Here is a 20,348-nt window from a genome sequence, read left to right on the forward strand (position 1 = left end):
TCTTCGGCAACAACGAAACCCATCTACGTCTCTCAATCTGGTCCGTCTTCTCTCTGTTCAATCTCTCTCTGCATGCGGTTGGATTCTTGTGGATCTTCTTGATTTATATTGTTTACGTTTCAAGAACTTAAAAAACACTCGATCTGATTTGCAGCTCTCTTCAAATTCCCAAACAAATCAACCTCACTCACCGAGTCTCACCACTAGTCATACCCGAAACGGGATGAATGTGTGTCCCTCAAAGTTCAACGAGTACCTCCCTTGTCACAACGTCAGTACGTGCACCAGCTGAGCTTGAACGTCTCTAGAAGAGAAGAGCTCGAGACACTGCCCGCCGCTCGAGCAGCGTCTCTTCTGCTTGGTGCCTCCCCAAAAGATTACAAGATACCTTTGAGATGGCCAACCAGTAGAGACTACGTGTGGAGAAGCAATGTGAATCATACGCATCTCGCTCAAGTTAACGGTGGACAAAGCTGGGTGCAGGAGCATGGAGAGTTCTGGTGGTTCCCTGGTGGTGGTGGTACTCATTTCAAACATGGTGCTTCAGAATACAACAAAGGTTTCACTTATATGCTTATGCTTTATTTTAGGGGCTATAGTATAGACATTTTTAAATAATATTAATAATTTCTTTTCCATAATTTAGAGCAGACATTTTTTAAATAATTTAAATAATTTGTTTTCAATCATTTTGGAGGCCTATATCTATGTAAAAAAACCTTCACTATATGTTTCTTAGTCTTCATGTTTAATTGCATTGTACTGCTTTTTTTTTTATGTGTGACATTAGGTTGGGAGGTATGGTGACTAATGAAACAGGTGACTTGCGTTCAGCCGGGGTGGTACAAGTACTTGATGTTGGATGTGGAGTTGCAAGCTTTGCGGCTTATCTACTTCCTCTAGGTATACAGACAATGTCCTTTGCTCCTAATGATGCTAATGAGAATCAGATTCAGTTTGCATTGGAGAGAGGCGTCAGTGCAATGATCTCTGCTGTTGCCACCAAACAACTGCCATATCCTTCATCTTCTTTTGAGATGGTTCATTGTTCGAGATGTCGTGTTGATTGGCATGCAAACGGTAATGTTTGGAGTGATGGATTTGTCTTGTGTTGGTTTGGTTCGGTCATAGTAATGTTTTTAAACTTGATTCTGCAGGTGGCATCTTACTTAAAGAAGTTCATAGGCTTCTTAGACCTAATGGCTACTTTGTGTATACGTCGCCACCAGCTTATAGGAATGATAAAGAGTATCCTATGATTTGGGATAAGTTGGTTAGTCTAGCTAACTCAATGTGCTGGAAGCTTGTTTCCCGGAAGGTACAAACTGCAATATGGATTAAAGAAGAAAACGTGGAGTGCCTTAAGAAGAATGCAGAGCTAAAGGTTATAAGCTTATGTGATGTGGAAGATGCTTTGAAACCGTCCTGGCAAGTTCCTCTTAGAGATTGTGTGCAAATTAGTGGAGATACAGAGATGAGATCTTCTTCTTTAGCTGAACGTCTCTCCAAGTATCCAGAAACTCTGAGAAACAAAGGTACATTTCTTCTTCTCAGTTCATTTTAGAGGTGGGCATTATGTTCTGTCTTAGATTCTCTAACCACTTAACTAAGCAAAATTTTCATCAGGTATTAGTGAAGATGAATATACATCAGATACTGTCTTCTGGAGAGAACAAGTTAAACAGTATTGGCGGTTTATGAGTATTAATGAGACTGAAGTGCGGAATGTGATGGATATGAATGCATTCATTGGTGGATTTGCTTCAGCCATGGACTCGTATCCTGTTTGGGTGATGAACATAGTACCTGCTACCATGAATGAAACTTTGTCCGGTGTTTTGAGAGGGGTTTAACTGGTGCTTTCCATGATTGGTAAGCATGTTCAGAAACCCTCTTGTTTGTTTTGTTTTCGGTCCATGCCAAGCATCAACATACCAAAAAATGTCTTAGGTGTGAGCCGTTCTCAACATATCCGCGGACGTATGATTTGCTGCATGCCAATCATGTAATCTCTCACTACCAAAGCCGTGGAGATGGTTGCTTGGTAGAGGATATCATGCTTGAGATGGACCGGATGATTCGCCCTCAGGTACTCTTGGCACTGATGGTGCCACTACTTTTGAATTAAAATCCTTTTGGTCTCCTCTCATATAGTCTTTGTAATATACGTGACCTGAGTGAAGCGTTGGTTTTGGGGCTGGCAGGGATTCATCATTATAAGGGACGAGGAACAGGTAATCTCAAGAATCCGAGACTTGGCTCCTAAGTACCTCTGGGAAGTGGAAACTCATCAGCTGGAAAACAAATTCAAGAAGATAGAAACTGTTCTGTTTTGCAGAAAGAGATTCTGGGCAATCATCTGAACAGACCAGCCTCATAGCTCCAAATAGGTTTGGTACTCTCTTGGGTTTATAGCAATGAAAGAGGGTGAAGTGAAACTTACCAAGCAGGTTTTAGTTGTATATTGATTCTAGAATATCTCTGTACATGTACTTTCTATCTTCATAATTCATACTAGAGTTTACTTCTGAACTTATCAATCACAGTGTTTAGTTACATATGTGATATCTGATTTTGGTACTCAATCAAAACCACATCGACACTGAGAAAAGCTTTCTTACTACACTGTATTATACTCTATACAAGAAACATAAAACATATAGGTTCTGGTATTACAAAAGAGAAAAAGTATTACTACGAGACCCATCTGTTCTCATAGTGGTTGAGTGAGAACGAAGAAGACTGAACCTCGGTTAAGTGAAAAGGATCCGGTTCGATTCCATAGTCCGTCAACGGTCTATGCTCAAGCACATTATCATGGTTGTTCACAAAGTCAGGAACTTCAACCTCCCCTTTCTTCATCTCCTCCCAAAGATACTGCAACCTGCTCACATACTTGATCTTCCAATACAACCTACAACGTTCGATGAAAGTTCAAAGGAAACATCAAAGTCTTATAAGTGGTGTTAAGATGATGAAAGCTTTACCCTCCAGTTAGAAGAAGGCGACCGAGAGTAGCAATGACAAGCCTTGAACGAAGACCAGGGTGTACAAAGTAAACAACTTGGAGTCTCTCTTTGATCTCCGAAGGAAGATCCTCGTAGATCCATCTTAAGATGGTAATCCCCGGCGAGTTCTCATCCTTTTGAACCGTGCTATGCATGTAAACCAAGCAGAAAGGTCCCTCTGGACACTCGTTGCTAATCTTCTGGAATATATACTTCTTCAGCCTCTCTGCACTCACCACACGAGCTGACAAAAAAAAAAATCACTTAAAGACCTTTAAAAAATGAGTTATGTAATGAAACAGAATGTTAGTGAGGGATGATCTAACAAACTTGTAACTAACTTTTCTCATTGATTAATTCAATAACAGAGTAACAGAGTTCGTTTTTGTAAACTTCTGTGATTGTTCCCGGTTTACTAAACCACACTAAACCAATACTAAACACGGTTATCTACTAGACCAGGCTAAAATAATCAAAGTTAGCATCTTTTTTTACCGGGAAAAAACTTTCCGACGACGCGGAAGATTCGGTTACCGGACTTATCGGAGCCTTGGAGGGTGAAGAAGTGGAGGAGATCGAGATCGGCGAAGTCTTCGTCGCCGAGGTATTGAGGACAGTCGTGCCAGTTCTCTTGCTCGTCGACTTCATCGGTTCTCGTTAAGAACGGTCGAGCGTCGACGCCTAGATCGGAAGCTAAGACTACCACCGAAAAGTCTTCTGCCATCGTCGGAAACTCTCTCCTCCGTCGTCTCACGGATCTTTTCTAACTCGAGTGTGTTTTGGTTAAGGATCAAAAGGCTTAATACTAACCTGCGGGAGAGTACATGATATTTTACGTGGAATGAACACGTGGCGTAATCTTAATGAATGTTAGGCTATGATCTAATTGATGTACACGTGGCAAGATCTTTGGCTCAAGATCAAGTGGTTATATTAGCCTGCGGGGGATTTTACGTGGATCTTAACACGTGGCGAAATCAAAATGAATCTAGACGGATTTTGAAAAACCGAAAGTACCCTTGACGATCTAAAACCTTTTTTACACGACGGCGGTTAAAAACGCCATCGTTTGATCTTCCTTTTCTTCTCGGCAAATCTCTCAGGAGGAGGAAAAAAGAAAGATGGCGACTTCGCGGTTACAGATGGAAGGAGATGACTCTGTACTTCTCCACGTAACTCACTCCAACCTCAAGAGCTTCGCTGCCGATGTTCGTTTCTCTCCGCAAGTGAGTATCTTTTTCAGACACACTGTTTCTTACACGTGTTGCTTGATGTCTCTAAAGTCAAGTTTTTTTTAATGTTGTCTGAAGATGAATGTGGAAGCTGTGAAGGAAAAGCTATGGAAAAAATGTGGGACATCTGTAAATGCTATGGCTTTAGAGCTTTATGATGAAAGTGGCTCCAAGGTTGCAGTCCTTAGTGATGATACGAGACCACTCGGTTTCTACTCCCCTTTTGATGGGTAACTTAAAGCCTCTCTGTTCACTGTAATGAAATGTGATGACTTATTGTTCTTTTTATGCTGCTTTTGAAAAGGTTTCGGTTACACATAGTTGATCTTGACCCTTCCTCGGTCACAACTGGAGGCTGGCTTGAAGATACTTCATTGGTTGAGAAGTATACTATCTCAGAAGAGGACTATGCTAAACGAACTGGTAAGTTTGTGACTTTGTTCATCAAGTGAATATTCCTCTGATGAAATTTATTGTGTTCCAGACAGTTATAGGAAATTCAAAGAAAAAAGAGTGGCTCAGAATCCTGCTGCTTCCGAGGTTAAGGTATGAAAAGAAGCTATAAACTATTTGGGGGGGGGGGTTAGATTAAGAAATTTAAGAAGACAAAAGGTTCTTATATGATTCCTCCTTTCAACAGACGAAGGAGGAGGACTTCATGGAAGATCTCTGTGGAAATATCAAGGTGAGTCAGATCTCTCTTTCTTACTTTAAACTGAAGAGGCAGGGATAATAATGAGCTGCTGGTTTGATATTTTGTGAGACCTGATCTCTCTGTGTATTACGTGCTTCTAATCAAAATATGAAGGTGGGAAATAGATGCCAAGTTGAGCCAGGGGAGAAAAGAGGAGTGGTCAAGTACGTTGGACGAGCAGAGTCGTTGGGTCCTGGCTATTGGGTTGGAATCCAGTATGATGAACCCCTTGGCAAACACGATGGCATGTATGTGAATTTGAAACTCCTTTTCAATTTAAAGTAGAAGTCTTTTCTTGTTCTGGAACTTTGACTCTACTTGCAGCTCATGTTTCTGTGGTAGTAAAAACCTCTTTGAGGTTCTTAGTCTTGCATAAGCTTGTGCTCAACATCATGATTTTGTTAGCAAACGTACAATATGCCTAAACTCGGTTGTCATGCTTCATATTGGCTGCAGGGTGAAAGGAACAAGGTTATTTGAATGCCCTCAGCTTCATGGTGGTGTGGTCCGGCCTGACAAAGTAAAGGTAATTATCTTTTTCTACAAGGTCTTAGCATCAGAGTGACATGACCTATTAGTCTATTACACTTGATAGAATTGAACTGGTTTAGTGTTTCTTAGACATGATGGTTTCTATGATATTGCTATTTGTTAGAAAGATATGCTGGACTAGATTCTCATCACGGTTAAGTAGTTAGTTGGCTGCGTAGATTAAAATTGTAAGCCACATATTCTGCTACTCATGAACTTTGTATTGGCTTGCAGGTTGGTGATTATCCAGAAAGGGACCCCTTCGAGGAAGATGAAATATAAGCTTTTCAAACCAGCGAAAGGAGTTTGAAAGATTTGCTTTTTGTACCTCTTGTTTCGGTTTTCAAAAGAGTTTGTGAAACACAATGCAACAACACTTTAAAAGTATTTTAACTTTGATGAAGAAGAATAATAAACTACTAAAAGATTCTTATATCCTCACAAGAAATCATGTTATGATGATTATACACACAATTATCCAAGAGGATGCAGTTGCAGTCCTTAGTCTCTATCTTTTACCAAATTGTTGATCATCTTAGCAAGAGGAACAGTTCCTTTAGTCATGATCTCCAACCTCGAGGTATTAGAAGCATGCGAGAAGAGCGACAACCCGAAGAACACCAAGTCCGGGAGAAACAGCCTCGACGACAAGAAGCCATGCCAGTAACGCGGTTCCAGGTCAAAGAACGCATCAAAGAACCTCCTAGTAGCATCCAAATCAAGCTTCAGCAATATATCCATCCCAAAACAGAAGAACTCCCTCTGTCTCCGCCTTTCAATAGGCCACAAGTCTCTCCACACCTCAGCCGAGAGCTCATCTCCTTTAGTAGAACCAAGGTACCTCACTATAGCGTTTGCAACTATTGGAGCAGCTGCAAGAGTCCTAGCCACCATGTAACCAGTCGAAGGATGAACCATCCCCGCCGTACCGCCAATGCCAACAACTCTTTGAGGCAAGACAGGTAAAGGACCTCCCATAGGGATCACACAACGCTCGTCTTCCTCAATACGCTTCACATTGATCCCCAAATGTTTCAGCCTCGCAACCATCCTCTCTTGGATATCTTCCATCTTCAAACCCGGCCTAGCCACAAGAGACGTCTCCTCAAGAAAGATTCTGTTTGAAGAAAACGGCATCGCGTACAAGAACGTAGGGATCTTGCTGTTCCGTTCTTTAACCTCAGGGTACGCGTCAAGATGCTTATCTCTCCAGTCCATAAACACCATCTTATCCACATCAAACGGGTGGCCATCGACCTCAGCAACGATACCATAAGCTACTTGATACCCAGGGTTATACGGCTTGTCGTACTGCACCAAGCATCTTGAAAAACCAGTAGCGTCCAGAACAACAGAAGCCTGAATCTTCACACCGTCACTGCAAACCACAGTGGAGTTAACCTCCTCGTGAACCACGTTGGTCACCTTAGCCTGATGGAACCTAACACCGTTGGTGATGCACTTCTGAAGCATCTTGGATTTGAGCTGTTTACGGTTGACTCTCCCGTAAGGCCGGGATAGGTCCTTCTCGGCGCCGTCGTTGATGTAGACGACGGCGCCGGACCAGGTGGTGTCTAGGCAGTCTAGCAAGTCCATGGCTTCGAACTCGTCAACCCAAACTCCATAGTTGTTAGGCCAAATGAGTTTGGGGGAAGGGTCGATGGAGCATACAGAGAGTCCAGCTTCTGAGACTTGTTGAGCCACGGCTAAACCAGCAGGGCCGCCGCCGACGATAGCTAGATCAACAGTTTTGTTCAGGGAAGTGTCGTATAAAGGAAGGTCGAAGTCGAGATTCTCCTTCTTGGTTTCAGGAACAAGATCCAAAAGAGCACTACTAGCACTAGTGATACTACTACCGATTCTGATTGCTCTTTTTTTAACACCAAGCTTGACCCTTGAAGGATTTGGACTTAATCTCTCGAACCCATGAAACTGAGGGATGAAAAACTCGAGCTTGTTGGGTGTTCTCAAGAGAGTATCCATCGAAACAGAGAAAAAATCTTAACTTTCAGATAATTGAAGATCACCTACATGAAACAAAGAGAAAAGATAAGATTTTGAGATCCCCTAGTTGTTGTAAAAGATGAAAAGAGATTTACTTACTCAGAAGCAGTAAGCTTCATGGAGATTGGAGATTGGAGATTGGAGATTGAGACTATTATCTTCCTACACAGAGAGAGAGATGAGAGAGTTTGTGTCTCTGTGTGTTTGTGGTTTGAGTCATCTGGTGGGGTCCGCCCGTTATGGCTAAAATTAAATTTTATTTCGTAAATACAGATTTTTAACCTTTTATGCATTTTATTACTCGATCTAAAAGATATGTTTTAAAATTTTTACACATATTATAAAAACTAAATATAAATTTTAATTTATTAATTTTTGTTAATTTTATTTGTTTTCCACTAAGTTTAACCATTCATATTTAAAATTTTAGTTTAACGATATATCAATCTTGTGTATATAATTTTTTTAAAAAGTAATTTAGTAAATAATAAATAATTATAAATAATTAATTTATCATTTTAATATTTATAGAAAATTTATTATTTTTAGTCCGTTAAAAATTGGAAAGAGTATTATGATATTATCTATAAAGGGCTTTCGGTTACTGACTTTTGGTTTGCGTTTGTCACTAGCTTACCACAACCTTAACTTGAAGCATTATCTCTCGTCTGTTGAATGTGATGAGTCCATACCTCATTACCACTAACCTTCATTTTATAACTTAAAACGCACACCAACCATTGTAGTGTTGGTATTAGTCGACATTCCGCGACACACTATCTTTAATGCGATAATGACATGAGCACAATCTATAGGTGAACTTCAAAAAACTAATACATTTAGCTTCCACCAAATTTCAAGTACTATTAAACAATTGTAACAAGTAACAAGTAACAAGTAACAAGTAACAAAACTAAAACACACAAGAAAAACACACACTGAGAATTACATACGATCTTCTCAACACTTATTACTACTACCAAACTTCAAAGCTAAAGAAATAATGTGAAATGAAAATAAATCCCTTTTTATACACCCCCACCTGATAGTCCTTGCAAGCCAAAAACAAAATATCAAACGCCTGAATATCTTTTGTACACAAACGTTTCCTATGTTATAAGTGATGAAAGCAAAACCTGCATAGCTTTTCACAGAACAAAGGATGATGATGTCAGATCTCTGTACATTCAAAAACACAATCTGATATATTAGAGGTAAATGATTGTTCTTACCTGTTACCTAACTACTCGCTCCCGAGGTTATCGTAACTGAAACCTTCAGATATGGTGTCCAATCTCTTGTTGTCTCCTGCAATAAACACATCATTAGAGAAAAAGAAAAAAAATATAAAATAGATGCTTTAATCTTCATTCTTTTTTTAACAGTGTCTCAAAGTTCTCACCTTGATACTCTCCCCTGTCACAGGACTCCAGGAAGTTTTCAGCATCTGGCGCAAGGAATGGTGATTTATCATAGCTCTCCAGAATCTCTGCAATCAACACAAAAAGCTTATGGTTACAAACAATGAAGCATAATAAATAACTACTTGGTTCTATATATGCATATAATTAGAGACAAAAGGAGTATATTAGATAGAGATGGACCTGAGCTCTGCGAAAAATCAGCAGTCAAATCAGAAAGGCTGAAGTTCCTAGGAATTGATCCTAAGAACCCAAAAGTAGAAGCTTCCGCATCAAGTAGCGTATCACCAATGGGCTGGTTGTTGTTGGACTCGTTACTGAAAGATGGAATCGAGGTTTCTCTAACTGTGGAGTGTCCTTCCAAGGCATTGTTCCGTTCACCACCATACATGAACGAAGCAGGATAGGCAGTCTCGGACTTGATCATCCCTCCTCCTCCTCCATTCATGCCTTGCATCATAGGCGGCATGTTTGTGGTCTGTTGTGATGAGATCATATTCGGAGAAGCGTCAGCTCTCCTAGCGTGGGTTGATACGTTCACAGAAGGGGACACGTTTGTGTTAAGCGTTGAAGAGCCGTTGAGGTATGCGTTAGACAAACTCGAGGGCATGGGATGATGTGCATTAGGCTTCAATGATTGATGATCAGTGTGTTCAGAGACATATCCCAACTGTTTCTGATTCACTGTTAACAGAGAATCGACGTCAGTTGCATTAGATTAGCTATCTAAAAAAAATACACATGAATGAATATCCAAAAACTTACTTGATTGGATGTGAGAACCATTTGTATTCTGGACGGAGGTAAGTGCACTTGGATGCATCTGCTGCATATGGCGAACCTGCTGCTCGAGTAGCTTGTTGAATTCCATGATCTGGTGTTTCACCATGAGCCTCAGATAGTACGCGTTGAAAAATTCACGGTTCTCTTCTTCAAGCTTCTGCCACACTGTAAAACCAGAGAGGGAAAACATGGTATAACTGAAATCATCCTCATCCTTATTACTAATGAGCATTAAATTACATTTATCTCATGATTTAGTACCATTAATGAGCAAGGATGAAACAATCAGATGCAAATATGATTTGAAACAAGATGATAACAGCTGTGGTTACCTAGCTCTGTGAACCCAGGCTCGATTTTAGCCTGCTCCAGTAAAGTTTCCACAACTTCTTTCTGGTTCATGTAAAGTTGAAGACATCGTTCTATAAGGTTTTGAACCTGAAATGGTATATGATAACATAAAAAAGTTTATTGCTCAAGTTTGGACAGAACAGTTAGAAGAGGAGGAGAAATAAGATTCAATTTTTAATTTTTTCCATAGATTCACAACGGCATTCATCATCAAGTATGATGCTTTTGATGTTAGATGGTGTTAAATATTTCTAGTTAAACATATTCCTTCAATACATTATAATGAATTCTACAATCTCATAAAAAATTTCTTTCCAAATTATTGAAGAGGGCAGCAAAGAAGAGAAAAAGGCATTTTTCTCAAGAGCTGGCAGAAACAAGAACTAAAATTGCTATGGAAAAAAACATAAACCTTCTGGAAATGCAATCTATATGACATTCTCTAGGACAACATGAACCTCAATATGTATCAAGAGAAGGAAAGTAATGCAACTCCAAAAGTTGAGATTGTGGTTCATTATGCAAACAATTACCAGTTGTATGTCTTGACGCGAGACCCTTCTCACTGTTCCACTTGACATCTCTGGAATTTTCTTTTTGCAAAACAAAGCTTGTTCCTGTTGGATAGAAGCAGTATTAGACATTGTACTTAGAGATTGTACATAGGAAAATAAGTTAAAACGGCAGAACGCCGCCAAAACTAGAACAATTAGTAGAGAATATATATCTTGAACTAATCTCAATGATTAGAGATAAGGTTCTATTTACACATGGCCAAAGGCAGCTTTTCTATACAATCTAACTTAGACAAAAACCTTCTTAAACCCAGAAAAAAACATCTAACAGTTCTATTGCCAAACAGACAGAGTCTATGTAATAACAAAGACATAAACTGCAACCGCTCAAGCTGATTTCCCTAGAAATAACATCAAAAATCAAAACTTTTTATCGATCAAAAACAAAAGTACAAAGTGAAACTAAAAGAAAACTCAAATCCTCTGTTTTCCCCTAACCAATCCCAATACTTTCAACCGATCCTGTCTTCAAATACAACCGGATCAAATCAAATTACATGAACCAATAAAAAAAAACAAATTCAACTTTATGAAAAAAAGTCACAAGCTTTAACAATATATCATTACCTCCAATCCAAGATCAATCGTTGAGGGGGAGAGAGAGAGAAAAGAGGAGAGAGAAAAAAGGAGAAGAAGAGGAACCTAACCTCACTTTGATCGTCGTGGATATCAATCGAGATTCTTTACTACTTTTTTCTCCATTTCCTTTTTTTCATTTTACTTATTTTATTATTAAAACATTCAAGCTTTGGAGCTTCAGAAAGCTGCCACGTGTACAATTTGTTACTATGGTGGATCCCATCCCATATTCCCATACATAAACATGTTATCTCATCTTCTTGTTTGATGGTCAGTTTTTTTTTCATTGTCTGAATGATAAAAACATTAACATGACTATGAAAGAAAGACAAGAAGTTGATTTAGTCATATACACAAAACATCAAGACAGAGAGATAATAGTTGATCTAGTCATGCTTCTTCATCCCAAACTTTCCACTAGGGATTCGACTGAGAAAACCAGAATCAATCTTCTTGTAGTGACTATGAAACTTCATCAACAGAGAATCCACAAAACCATCCACTTCGTCTTCATATCTCTCATACACTACAGGCATTGTGTGAGCTCCCACAAACCCTTCACACAAAAAAAAGCATCATCCCTTTATAAAACTCAATCTTTTTAAAAGAGTCACTAGTAAAGAACTAAACTACTCACCAATGTACAGAACAGTTAGGAAGTTGCAACAGCTCCCTATTATTGCGGTTATCCATAGTCCAAACACAGCCTGAAAATGATATTAGTGAAGATTAATTAAACTCTATCAACATTATCTAAGGACTAATACACTATTCAATCACATCACTGCAGTTAATGTTCTAAAAATCGAAATCCGTCTAGACGCCCGCCTAATCAATAATCCGATAAAAAGAGTCTAGCGATTTTTTGAACATTTTTCGAATGATTCTCTTCTTTGTTATATAACAATGAAATGTGAAAATGTCTGTCTACTCACCATGAGGAACTGTTTCAAGTTCCCTCTACAAGACAAGTCCTGAAGAAACAACAAACCGCGGTTAACCTCTGTGCCAATGGTCACACCCACATCAGCAAAGAAGTCTTTTGGGAGAACAAGGCGAGGCACTCTAGACTGTGATCTGTTTTTTTTTAAAGACTTTTGCTTATTAGATTGTAATCACAAAGGAACCCTCAATGATACAATAACTGGTTTAAGAACTTACCGGTTAAGGAACCCTGAGGCATTGCACCAAACGAATTGGGCGATCATACCAAGCAATAGACCGTAACAAACGAGAGACAGGAAGTGCAAGTTGATCCACTCGAAAAGCACCCAATTGCAGTAGCTCCCATCAGAAAACTCGCGGAGATCTTCTTGTTCCTCCACAACAACACATCAGCAGCTGAATGAATAATCAACTCAATTAGAAACAAACAACAACAACAACACACACAAACCAATCACTTATAATTTGAATTTCTTACATCTGCCACCGCCTAAGACGTGGTGAATTGGCTTCTCCCGACCAAACAAACGGTTGAAACGAGAAGCGACGGTATCGTGTTTGTTCTTCTGAACTGCGTCCGTGAAGTTATCCACCAAGTCGCCGATGGCTTCCTCTACTATGTTCTTCTCAGGCATGATTCTGAAACACGATCAAAATAAACAAACTCAAAGCAGAGATGGAAACTGTTATAAAGATTGAGTCTTTCGGTAAGTTCTAAACCCAAAACCGTTAAAGTATCCAACTTTTTACTAGTTTGTTGACGATCATTACAATGATATGTAACTTTAGATCTTAATATTTGATGAGAAAGGCAAGCACACGAAACCCAGAAGTTGAAGAGCAGAAAGAGGTAAAGATGATGATGACAAAGAATAAACCTTTAGGAATTGAAAAAGACGAATCCGGTTCTGTGTTTTTCAGACAAAAAGTTTTGTCTTTTTTTTTTGGGTAGATTCTGAAAGATGGATGATGAATCACAAAGAAAGATAAAGGGTGGAAGTTAAAAGCAAGCGATGTGATTGGGCAAAGTTTGGAGTCTTGTAATGGTCTTCCCTCGTGATATTGCTCTGACCCGACAACTATTTAAAAAGTGCTTTACAGTGTAATAAGAAAAACATTGCTCACGAAGCAACTATTAACACACACATCATCAATGAACACACAAAACTCATATCAACACAAGTAATCACAATCAAGGAAGAATATATGTTACCTTCTCATCTTTCTTCTAATCCTTAGTTTCAACTTCTTCCCATCCATGTGAGATTATGATTTTGAGTAGTCTTTATAAGGGATAATCAAAGAGATTCTGGTTCTTAAATATGAGAGGATTTGATTAGTGGAGCCTTTCCTTGCATGAAGTTAAGTGATTATTTTATCAAAAAAAACAAAAGTTTATGTGTGACTAGGAAGTGTACAAAATTATACAGTAATTTGAAATTCTAATTAGATTACCGAGAGTTTCATTTGACTTTAATTTCGATTTTATTAAAACAGTTGGCGAGTAATTAATTTTAAAAGAAACTTTTTAGATTTTTTAATTTATTTTAGATATTTTTTGTAACCGTTTTAAGACAGTACTAGATTTTGACCCATCATTTGAAAGGTGGATTGAGTATATTTTTAGTTTTACATTTTTTTTTAAATTTAATTTTTAAATTTATATTTTTTAATTATATTTGTGTTCTGTTTTATATAATAAGATTTATCATAAATGATTAATAACTTTTTTTAATAATTATATTAAAATAGTTAGATAACACATATCAAAAGGTCATGTTCATGTTTTAATAGAATAGATGCAAATCAATTTAAGAAACCATGTTTCGGAATCAATAAAAGATAATTATATGGTAAAATCACAAAACAATAATGATGTCTCCTAACTTTTTCAAAGCTATCTCTTGGTATAGCTGAGGCAATAGCATGTGTTGTTCATATGTCAAGATGCTCTACATTGATTCTAGTCGCAGCGCTTTTGATGAGTTCCTTCCGGACATCGACCTGAAACAGATGCATAACACAGATTTACATCATGAGTTTTGCAGAACACAATGGAGCTCATCCCTCAATCTGAGTTTGTTGCCTTACCCTAGCACCCATGAGAGATGAAAAGACCACATTTGTTTCTGCTGCGTCATCAACAACTAGTTGCTTCAGTATCCTTGTATCTGGATTCATTGTTGTTTCCCATAGCTGCTCAGGCATCATCTCACCCAAACCTGCCGATGCACAAAAACAAAGGATGTTATTGGAATAATAATACTGTTGCGCCACCTCCAAGTTTTAAGGCATATCTAGATTTGGTTACTCATAAAAGCTAACCCTCAGAACTACAAACAGATTCATGATGTGAAAAAGCCACAAGACCAGGGATTACCTTTGAACCTCTGAATGTTGTATGATGCATTTCCAGGGAACGAAGCGATAACTTGTTTAAGAGCCGCCTCGTCATAGCAGTAATGCGCCTGTTTCCCCCTCTCAACCTGTTTGTTTTCAAAGAGAAAACTAGCTTTAGGAAAATAAACTTTCCGGAAATCTGAAGCATCATAACAATAACTGCTAAGAACTTACCTTGAAAAGAGGTGGAACACCAACGTATATGCAACCCGCGTCAAACAAGGCTCTCTGTAGAAAAGTAATTTCATTAAGTCCACCAGCAATCTAGAGGTTAGTTACTTAAAATGAATGTTTTATTCAGCTAAACATATTACCTGATATCTGAAGAAAAAGGTCAGCAGAAGTGTCCGGATATGTGCACCATCAACATCTGCATCTGTTAATATGATAATCTTATGGTAACGCAAATTCTCCATGTTGAAATCTTCTCCCTGGAAAATAGATTAAATGTCGCATTGAGTTTTCCAAGATTACTGATAAAAAGAGGAAAGAACAGATAGTAGGATAATATCACCTTCACTCCAAGACCAAGACCAAGAATTAGATTTTGAATTTCTTCGTTCTTATACATGGCTGCTTCATCCTTTCTCTCAATATTCAATATTTTACCTCTTAAAGGAAGAATCGCCTGCACAGATCCAAAACACTTTGTTACGCACAGAAGCAGAAAGGATGAAGCAAACCCCATATGAGGACACTATCTTGACCTGTGAATGATTCACCAATTTTGTATATGACACACTCAAATCCCCAAACAACATATCTCATCTATAGTTTGGTTCGTAATCTTATTGCTATCAAACAATGTTAATACTACTGAGAGACCCAGTTCAAGTCTTTTTGAGAGTAAAGAGAGGACTCTTATACTCACAAGCCATGGCTCACAAGTATCTGCATACTCAAAGAAGCCAACCATAATTTATTAGCATTAAACTTTGCATGTTTTTTTACCACTTGGACATGTGATGATAATTAACTATCCTTTTCTACCCCCTCACTGACTCTTGTCTAGTGACACAATAAGCAAGAATGATTTCTTACTTGGAAACGCCTGTCACGACCCTGTTTTGCGCTGCCACCAGCTGAATCTCCTTCGACTATAAAAATCTCTGATAACACAGAAAAAGAAGTCAGTAATTGACCAATATCGAGAGCTTACAAGTGTTAAAAGCTATGACCAGTACAAAACAACAGCCTCATGTTTCCTTTCCTATCTTCTCATTTAACTCTTAGAAGATCAAATTTGTGACAATTTAAAAGCTTTTATAGTCACATATACTAATGTTCTGATTTCAAACGAGAGGGCACTTCCATACTGGCTAATGCATACCAGATACTGCAGGATCTGTAGATGAGCAATCTGCCAGTTTCCCAGGAAGTGAGGATGACTTCAAAATGCTTTTTGATCTGACCAACTCCCTAGCTCTCTTGGCAGCCAGGGCAGCCTATAGAGATAAAGAGTCATTAGTTGAAATTAGTAACTAGGCGCTCTGTTATAGGCGGATGAGCAGTGAGGACGCACATACTTAATCACCGAATACACTAACTACATATATCTGAGCAGGTATATCAATGACATACCTTGTACGCATTCAAGGATTTGGAAATAATGCTTTCAAGAACATCTGGATGCAATTCCAAGTACTCCGTGAGGTACTCCTGGAGTGATTGGTCAACAATTTTTCTCACCTCTGGATTCCCTAGTCTCGTCTTTGGGAGGTTAGGCGACAAAAAAATATATTAATACGATACAAAAATGGTTATGGCCAGGTGACCAGAGATCACTGCCAAAAAGAGGTCACCAAATCATTATGCTCTTGAGTACCTTTGTTTGACCTTCAAACTCGGGATCAGGAACCTTGACTGAGACAATGCAGGTCAATCCCTCTCTAACATGTTCCCCACTTAAGCTAATATCCTTCTCCTGAAAAACATAATCAAACGACAATAAATAAGCAACCACTTCAGAAATACATGGGTAAAACTGGTCAAGATAAATGCTCAAATGAATGCAAAGGCAACCTCTATAACTGGCAAGTTTTTCAGTTAAATCATTGATTAGTAAATTGTTCATTATCCGTTGAGCATGCATAAGTGAGAACGTATTGTAGCAGAGCCTATTAACTGCAGATATACTAGTATTGAGATTCAGCCTCAGTCCATGGAAAGACTCATTAACCCCAATAATGACCAACTAACACTATTATTCTGTGCAGTTTGTTTTTAAAAAAAAGTTCTAGAAACGGAAAATGCAGTTGATTACTGATAACACACCTTGATAACCTTTAATTTTTTTGCGAGGCTATTTAGAGTTCTTGTTAACGAAGCCTTCACACCTTCAATATGTGTCCCACCATCAATGGTGCGAATACTATTCGCGTATCCCAGCATCGTGTCTGAATACGCATCAGAGCACCTGGAACAATAACGAGACTATACAGTTAGATCATACCATCACATAACACATTCTCATCCAGAATAACTCCAACGTATAAAGTCACCAACTTTGCATACAGTACATCAACTGATGTCCAGTTTACAGAGCAAACGATAAAACCAGGCAGCCTAAATATTCACGTATGTGGTTCTAAGGTAAACGCAAGCAGATTATATATATTCATCATATAAGCAGAGGTAAATAGAAGGATACCACTGAAGTGCAACGTCAACGGTGGTGCCATTTATCTCTTTCCGGAAACCCAGCACATCATGGAGCGGTTTCTGAACAAAAGAGCTGTTAATTAACCTTTCCAGAATGACAGATAGTAATTAGGATGACCTATGAGACCTAAATGCATAAGAGCTAACTTAACAGAGATTGAGTCGACACAAGTTTATCATCATGCTAAGACAGAACCCTAAAGAATAATGAACTAACGGGTGAAACGTGGTCAACATATCTTACCATCAAGTTAGCAGGAAAATAAAAGTATTGGAACCATTCCCACTGGATTTTGTTTCATAAAACCCTTTCCACTTTAAAGTAATTCGCCGCAATATAACTTCTAGCATCAGTGATAGGCAAATATTTGAGACACTTTATTTAATATGACAAAGGATCCAGAGTGCAAGACTCACCTTATCGGTATTTAGCCAGCTAACATACTCAGTTAAACCTCCAGCATAAAAATATTCACTATACAGGTCCCTTTCTGGATCATCATCCTCCTTTTTCAGAGAGATTGTAACCTGCATTTATTTATATGAACAATTTGATTATGGAATAAGAACAGTACAGCATTAGTTTCTGTCAAATGAGAACTAATTCAAACGGCTAGGGGCCATGAACATGAAGCAAACAATTTGAATATTGCTGCCCTGTGAAAAAATGTATACCTTTGGATTTAGGAAAGCAAGCTCCCTAATTCTTCCAGCAATAGTGTTATGGTCAAACTGAATTGCAGTTGTGAATACTGAAAAAATCAGATGTAGCAGAAAAGATAGTTTAGACATAAAATCCTCTCTTAGGAAGGGTAAAATAGGTTAGTACGGAAAAAAAGGGTAAAACCTTCTTTGTCAGGCCAAAACCTGATGCATGTCCCTTGAGTACCCCTTGACTCTGGTGGGAGGACATGACAAGTAAGTGTTGTTATGGGCTTTCCACGAGAGTACTTATGCTGGAACTCCATCCCATCTCTGCGAACAATAACCTCCAATGCCTGTGAACAGTAAGAGCTCCTTCATCAGTTGTATGAATATTATACTAATAGGATCTTGATGTCTTGCCATATATAACAGTTGCGTATAGCGGAAAGCATTTGAAATTGATAAACCTAGTACTCAGTAAGGAACCATTCCAGGAACTTTTTCATATGATGAGATAACTAAGCATAACCATTACATAAATATTTTAAAACCAAATACAAAATGCACAGAGAGAATTTTTCTATTTAGCAGAGAAGAAAAAGTAAACAAAGCACAGAGGAAAAGGGAGCAATGTACTAACGGTTAGAACTTACCTCTGATAAAGCATTCACAACCGATAAACCTACACCATGCAATCCACCAGACACGCTGTACCCACTACTCTTGCCACCAAACTTACCCCCTGCGTGTAAGACCTGCATAAATAAAAAGCATGACTGATTAATTGCATGACCAAAAAATCAGAATGAAAAAACCATAAATACATGTGATTTTACATTAAAACCAACACCATAGACCACTCACTAAACAATATATAGCAAAACTAGAATCATCTGCCTGAGAAGAGCTAACAATCCATAACAAAACGTATCAGATGGTACATAAATAATAAACACCTAAAAGTTCCTGTCCCTGTGAATATCTTTGTTATGAAAACCATAAAACCTTGAATAAGAAGTCTGCTTGCGGTAGGGTTACTACACAAATTTAACATTTACCAGGTCTCTACTATACTAGTACTGAAAACAAGTCTAACATGAGGTGTTGTACTACTTAAGAATCTAGACTGCGCTAGCTCATGAGGATAAAATAAACCGTTAGTAATTAACAGTAGAACCTTAAAGCGATCTTAAGGCATATAAGGCAAAGATAATACCGTGAGGACAGTCTCCAAAGAAGATTTTCTCGTTGCGGGATGCAAGTCCGTAGGTATCTGCAAGAAAAGTATATTGATGAAAGAAAACTATATGAATAAAAATACGAGAGAATGAGTAAGTGTAACAGATCACATACCCCACGTCCATCATCAGAAATGCTGACTGAACCATCTGCATGTAAAACAACGTCAATCTTTGAAGCAAAACCAGCTTGTGCCTCGTCAATTGCGTTGTCAAGTATCTCATAAACCTAAGAAAAACAACGAGTATTGGAAAAAGGTTAAAATTATAAACAAGTTAAAAGGAGACAGTGAAGAACAAGAGAGTTCAAAGAAAGAAAGAAGAAAAATAGGATTACCAGATGATGCAAACCACGAGATCCAGTGCTCCCAATATACATCCCAGGTCTTTTCCTGACAGGGTCTAAACCTTCCAGCACCTAGTGCATCACAGATATACACATAAAGTGAAACTAGAAGATTCATAGTAGCTATAAATGGTCATCTGAACAAATCATCAGAACAGAAATTACTTGAATGTGCTCGGAACTGTAATCCTTAGAGGTGGAGCTCTCATGGAGAGAATCAGTGTCCATGGTGGATGACATAAAGGACCTTGGTGAGACCGCATTTCTTAGTACAAGTCTTTGACTCAAAACCTTAGCTAACTGGAACTTTATCCTGAAACCAACACAGACTCTACTTAGATAACAATTAAAGACTATTCAAACAACCAAGTTTTTGCTTTACACTATGGAAGAGAATCACATATAAACAAATTAGAACCAAGGATTAAGGAAGTCTACTACATAAAGAATAAAACTTTCTGAGCGGACAGAGCTGAACTTAACACTAGAAAACCAAAGCTGAAGAAAGCAATTTGACTTCACTGAAATAAAAAGAGTATATAACATCATCAGTTCTCAATTTTGATTGCTTGTAAACTTTCAGGGTTCGCAAAAAGTAATGATTTTTTCTAAGCAGCGGAAGCTAATTGTTATGCTCATATTCATTTACTGGGTTAGTTTCACTGAGAACCAAGAGGGAGAAGTCAAAGAGGGCAGGAGCTAAAACCTGGGTGTTGAAGAGGAGAGCGAGGAGGAGTGACGGTGAAGTGAGGGGCATAGGGAGTGGGAGAAGAGACGGGGACGAGAAGAAGCCATGAGGCGAAAATAGAGGTGAAGATAAGAGGGTGGCCTCTGAAGAAGAGCCATGGAAGAAGAGTGATGGAGACAGGAGGAGATAGTTTTCTTCTGCTTCAAACCATAAAGAAAAAAGTTCATGGGCCGGTTTTTCAGACCCA

At 38.4% G+C, this 20,348-nt stretch overlaps 5 protein-coding genes and 2 pseudogenes across 8 annotated transcripts; 2 read left to right on the plus strand and 5 right to left on the minus strand.

Moving 5' to 3' along the window:
• The first annotated feature begins 154 nt into the window (after nt 1-154).
• LOC125594203 lies at nt 155-2,606 on the plus strand (annotated as a pseudogene).
• On the minus strand, nt 2,599-3,837 carry LOC125594205 (ganglioside-induced differentiation-associated protein 2-like). Of its 2 annotated transcripts, none has more exons than XM_048770499.1 (3): nt 3,504-3,837; nt 2,988-3,252; nt 2,599-2,914 (listed from the first exon to the last, which is right to left on the minus strand). In XM_048770499.1, exons 1-3 carry the CDS (start codon nt 3,730-3,732, stop codon nt 2,695-2,697), a joined length of 714 nt encoding a protein of 237 aa, XP_048626456.1. In that variant the 5' UTR covers nt 3,733-3,837; the 3' UTR covers nt 2,599-2,694. The 2 variants fall into 2 exon arrangements, with proteins under 2 accessions (XP_048626456.1, XP_048626457.1); XM_048770500.1 differs by having other exon boundaries at nt 3,543-3,793.
• Nucleotides 3,838-4,080: 243 nt separating this feature from the next.
• LOC125594206 (tubulin-folding cofactor B-like) lies at nt 4,081-5,902 on the plus strand. The gene is made up of 8 exons (XM_048770501.1): nt 4,081-4,234; nt 4,319-4,470; nt 4,545-4,663; nt 4,725-4,786; nt 4,881-4,925; nt 5,049-5,182; nt 5,391-5,460; nt 5,700-5,902. The coding sequence occupies exons 1-8, from the start codon at nt 4,130-4,132 to the stop codon at nt 5,745-5,747; spliced, it is 735 nt and encodes a 244-aa protein (XP_048626458.1). The 5' UTR covers nt 4,081-4,129; the 3' UTR covers nt 5,748-5,902.
• LOC106452665 (lycopene beta cyclase, chloroplastic-like) lies at nt 5,866-7,682 on the minus strand. Its single transcript, NM_001316134.1, is given in 2 exon segments — nt 5,866-7,492; nt 7,569-7,682. A coding segment is annotated over 1 exon segment (1,482 nt). The 5' UTR covers nt 7,449-7,492; nt 7,569-7,682; the 3' UTR covers nt 5,866-5,966.
• A 626-nt stretch (nt 7,683-8,308) lies between these two features.
• LOC111212277 lies at nt 8,309-11,321 on the minus strand. 3 transcript variants are annotated; one of them, XM_048770503.1, is made up of 8 exons: nt 11,167-11,321; nt 10,558-10,641; nt 10,006-10,111; nt 9,656-9,838; nt 9,074-9,574; nt 8,872-8,958; nt 8,702-8,777; nt 8,309-8,605 (listed from the first exon to the last, which is right to left on the minus strand). In XM_048770503.1, exons 2-7 carry the CDS (start codon nt 10,603-10,605, stop codon nt 8,713-8,715), a joined length of 990 nt encoding a protein of 329 aa, XP_048626460.1. In that variant the 5' UTR covers nt 10,606-10,641; nt 11,167-11,321; the 3' UTR covers nt 8,309-8,605; nt 8,702-8,712. The 3 variants fall into 3 exon arrangements, with proteins under 3 accessions (XP_048626460.1, XP_048626459.1, XP_048626461.1); XM_048770502.1 differs by having other exon boundaries at nt 8,309-8,613; XM_048770504.1 differs by having other exon boundaries at nt 8,309-8,613; nt 11,247-11,311.
• A 152-nt stretch (nt 11,322-11,473) lies between these two features.
• Nucleotides 11,474-13,463, minus strand: LOC125594208 (annotated as a pseudogene).
• Nucleotides 13,464-13,838: 375 nt separating this feature from the next.
• On the minus strand, nt 13,839-20,297 carry LOC106377174 (DNA gyrase subunit B, chloroplastic). The gene is made up of 21 exons (XM_013817349.3): nt 20,120-20,297; nt 19,579-19,726; nt 19,405-19,485; nt 19,183-19,296; nt 19,046-19,102; nt 18,483-18,584; nt 18,032-18,182; nt 17,860-17,936; nt 17,602-17,712; nt 17,174-17,244; nt 16,798-16,939; nt 16,349-16,447; nt 16,105-16,233; nt 15,854-15,968; nt 15,565-15,632; nt 15,038-15,151; nt 14,838-14,954; nt 14,698-14,751; nt 14,504-14,609; nt 14,215-14,345; nt 13,839-14,127 (listed from the first exon to the last, which is right to left on the minus strand). The coding sequence occupies exons 1-21, from the start codon at nt 20,257-20,259 to the stop codon at nt 14,059-14,061; spliced, it is 2,196 nt and encodes a 731-aa protein (XP_013672803.1). The 5' UTR covers nt 20,260-20,297; the 3' UTR covers nt 13,839-14,058.
• Between the last annotated feature and the right edge of the window lie 51 nt (nt 20,298-20,348).

Source organism: Brassica napus (genome assembly GCF_020379485.1).
Source record: "Brassica napus cultivar Da-Ae chromosome A5 unlocalized genomic scaffold, Da-Ae chrA05_Random_10, whole genome shotgun sequence".
Lineage (NCBI taxonomy): Eukaryota > Viridiplantae > Streptophyta > Magnoliopsida > Brassicales > Brassicaceae > Brassica > Brassica napus.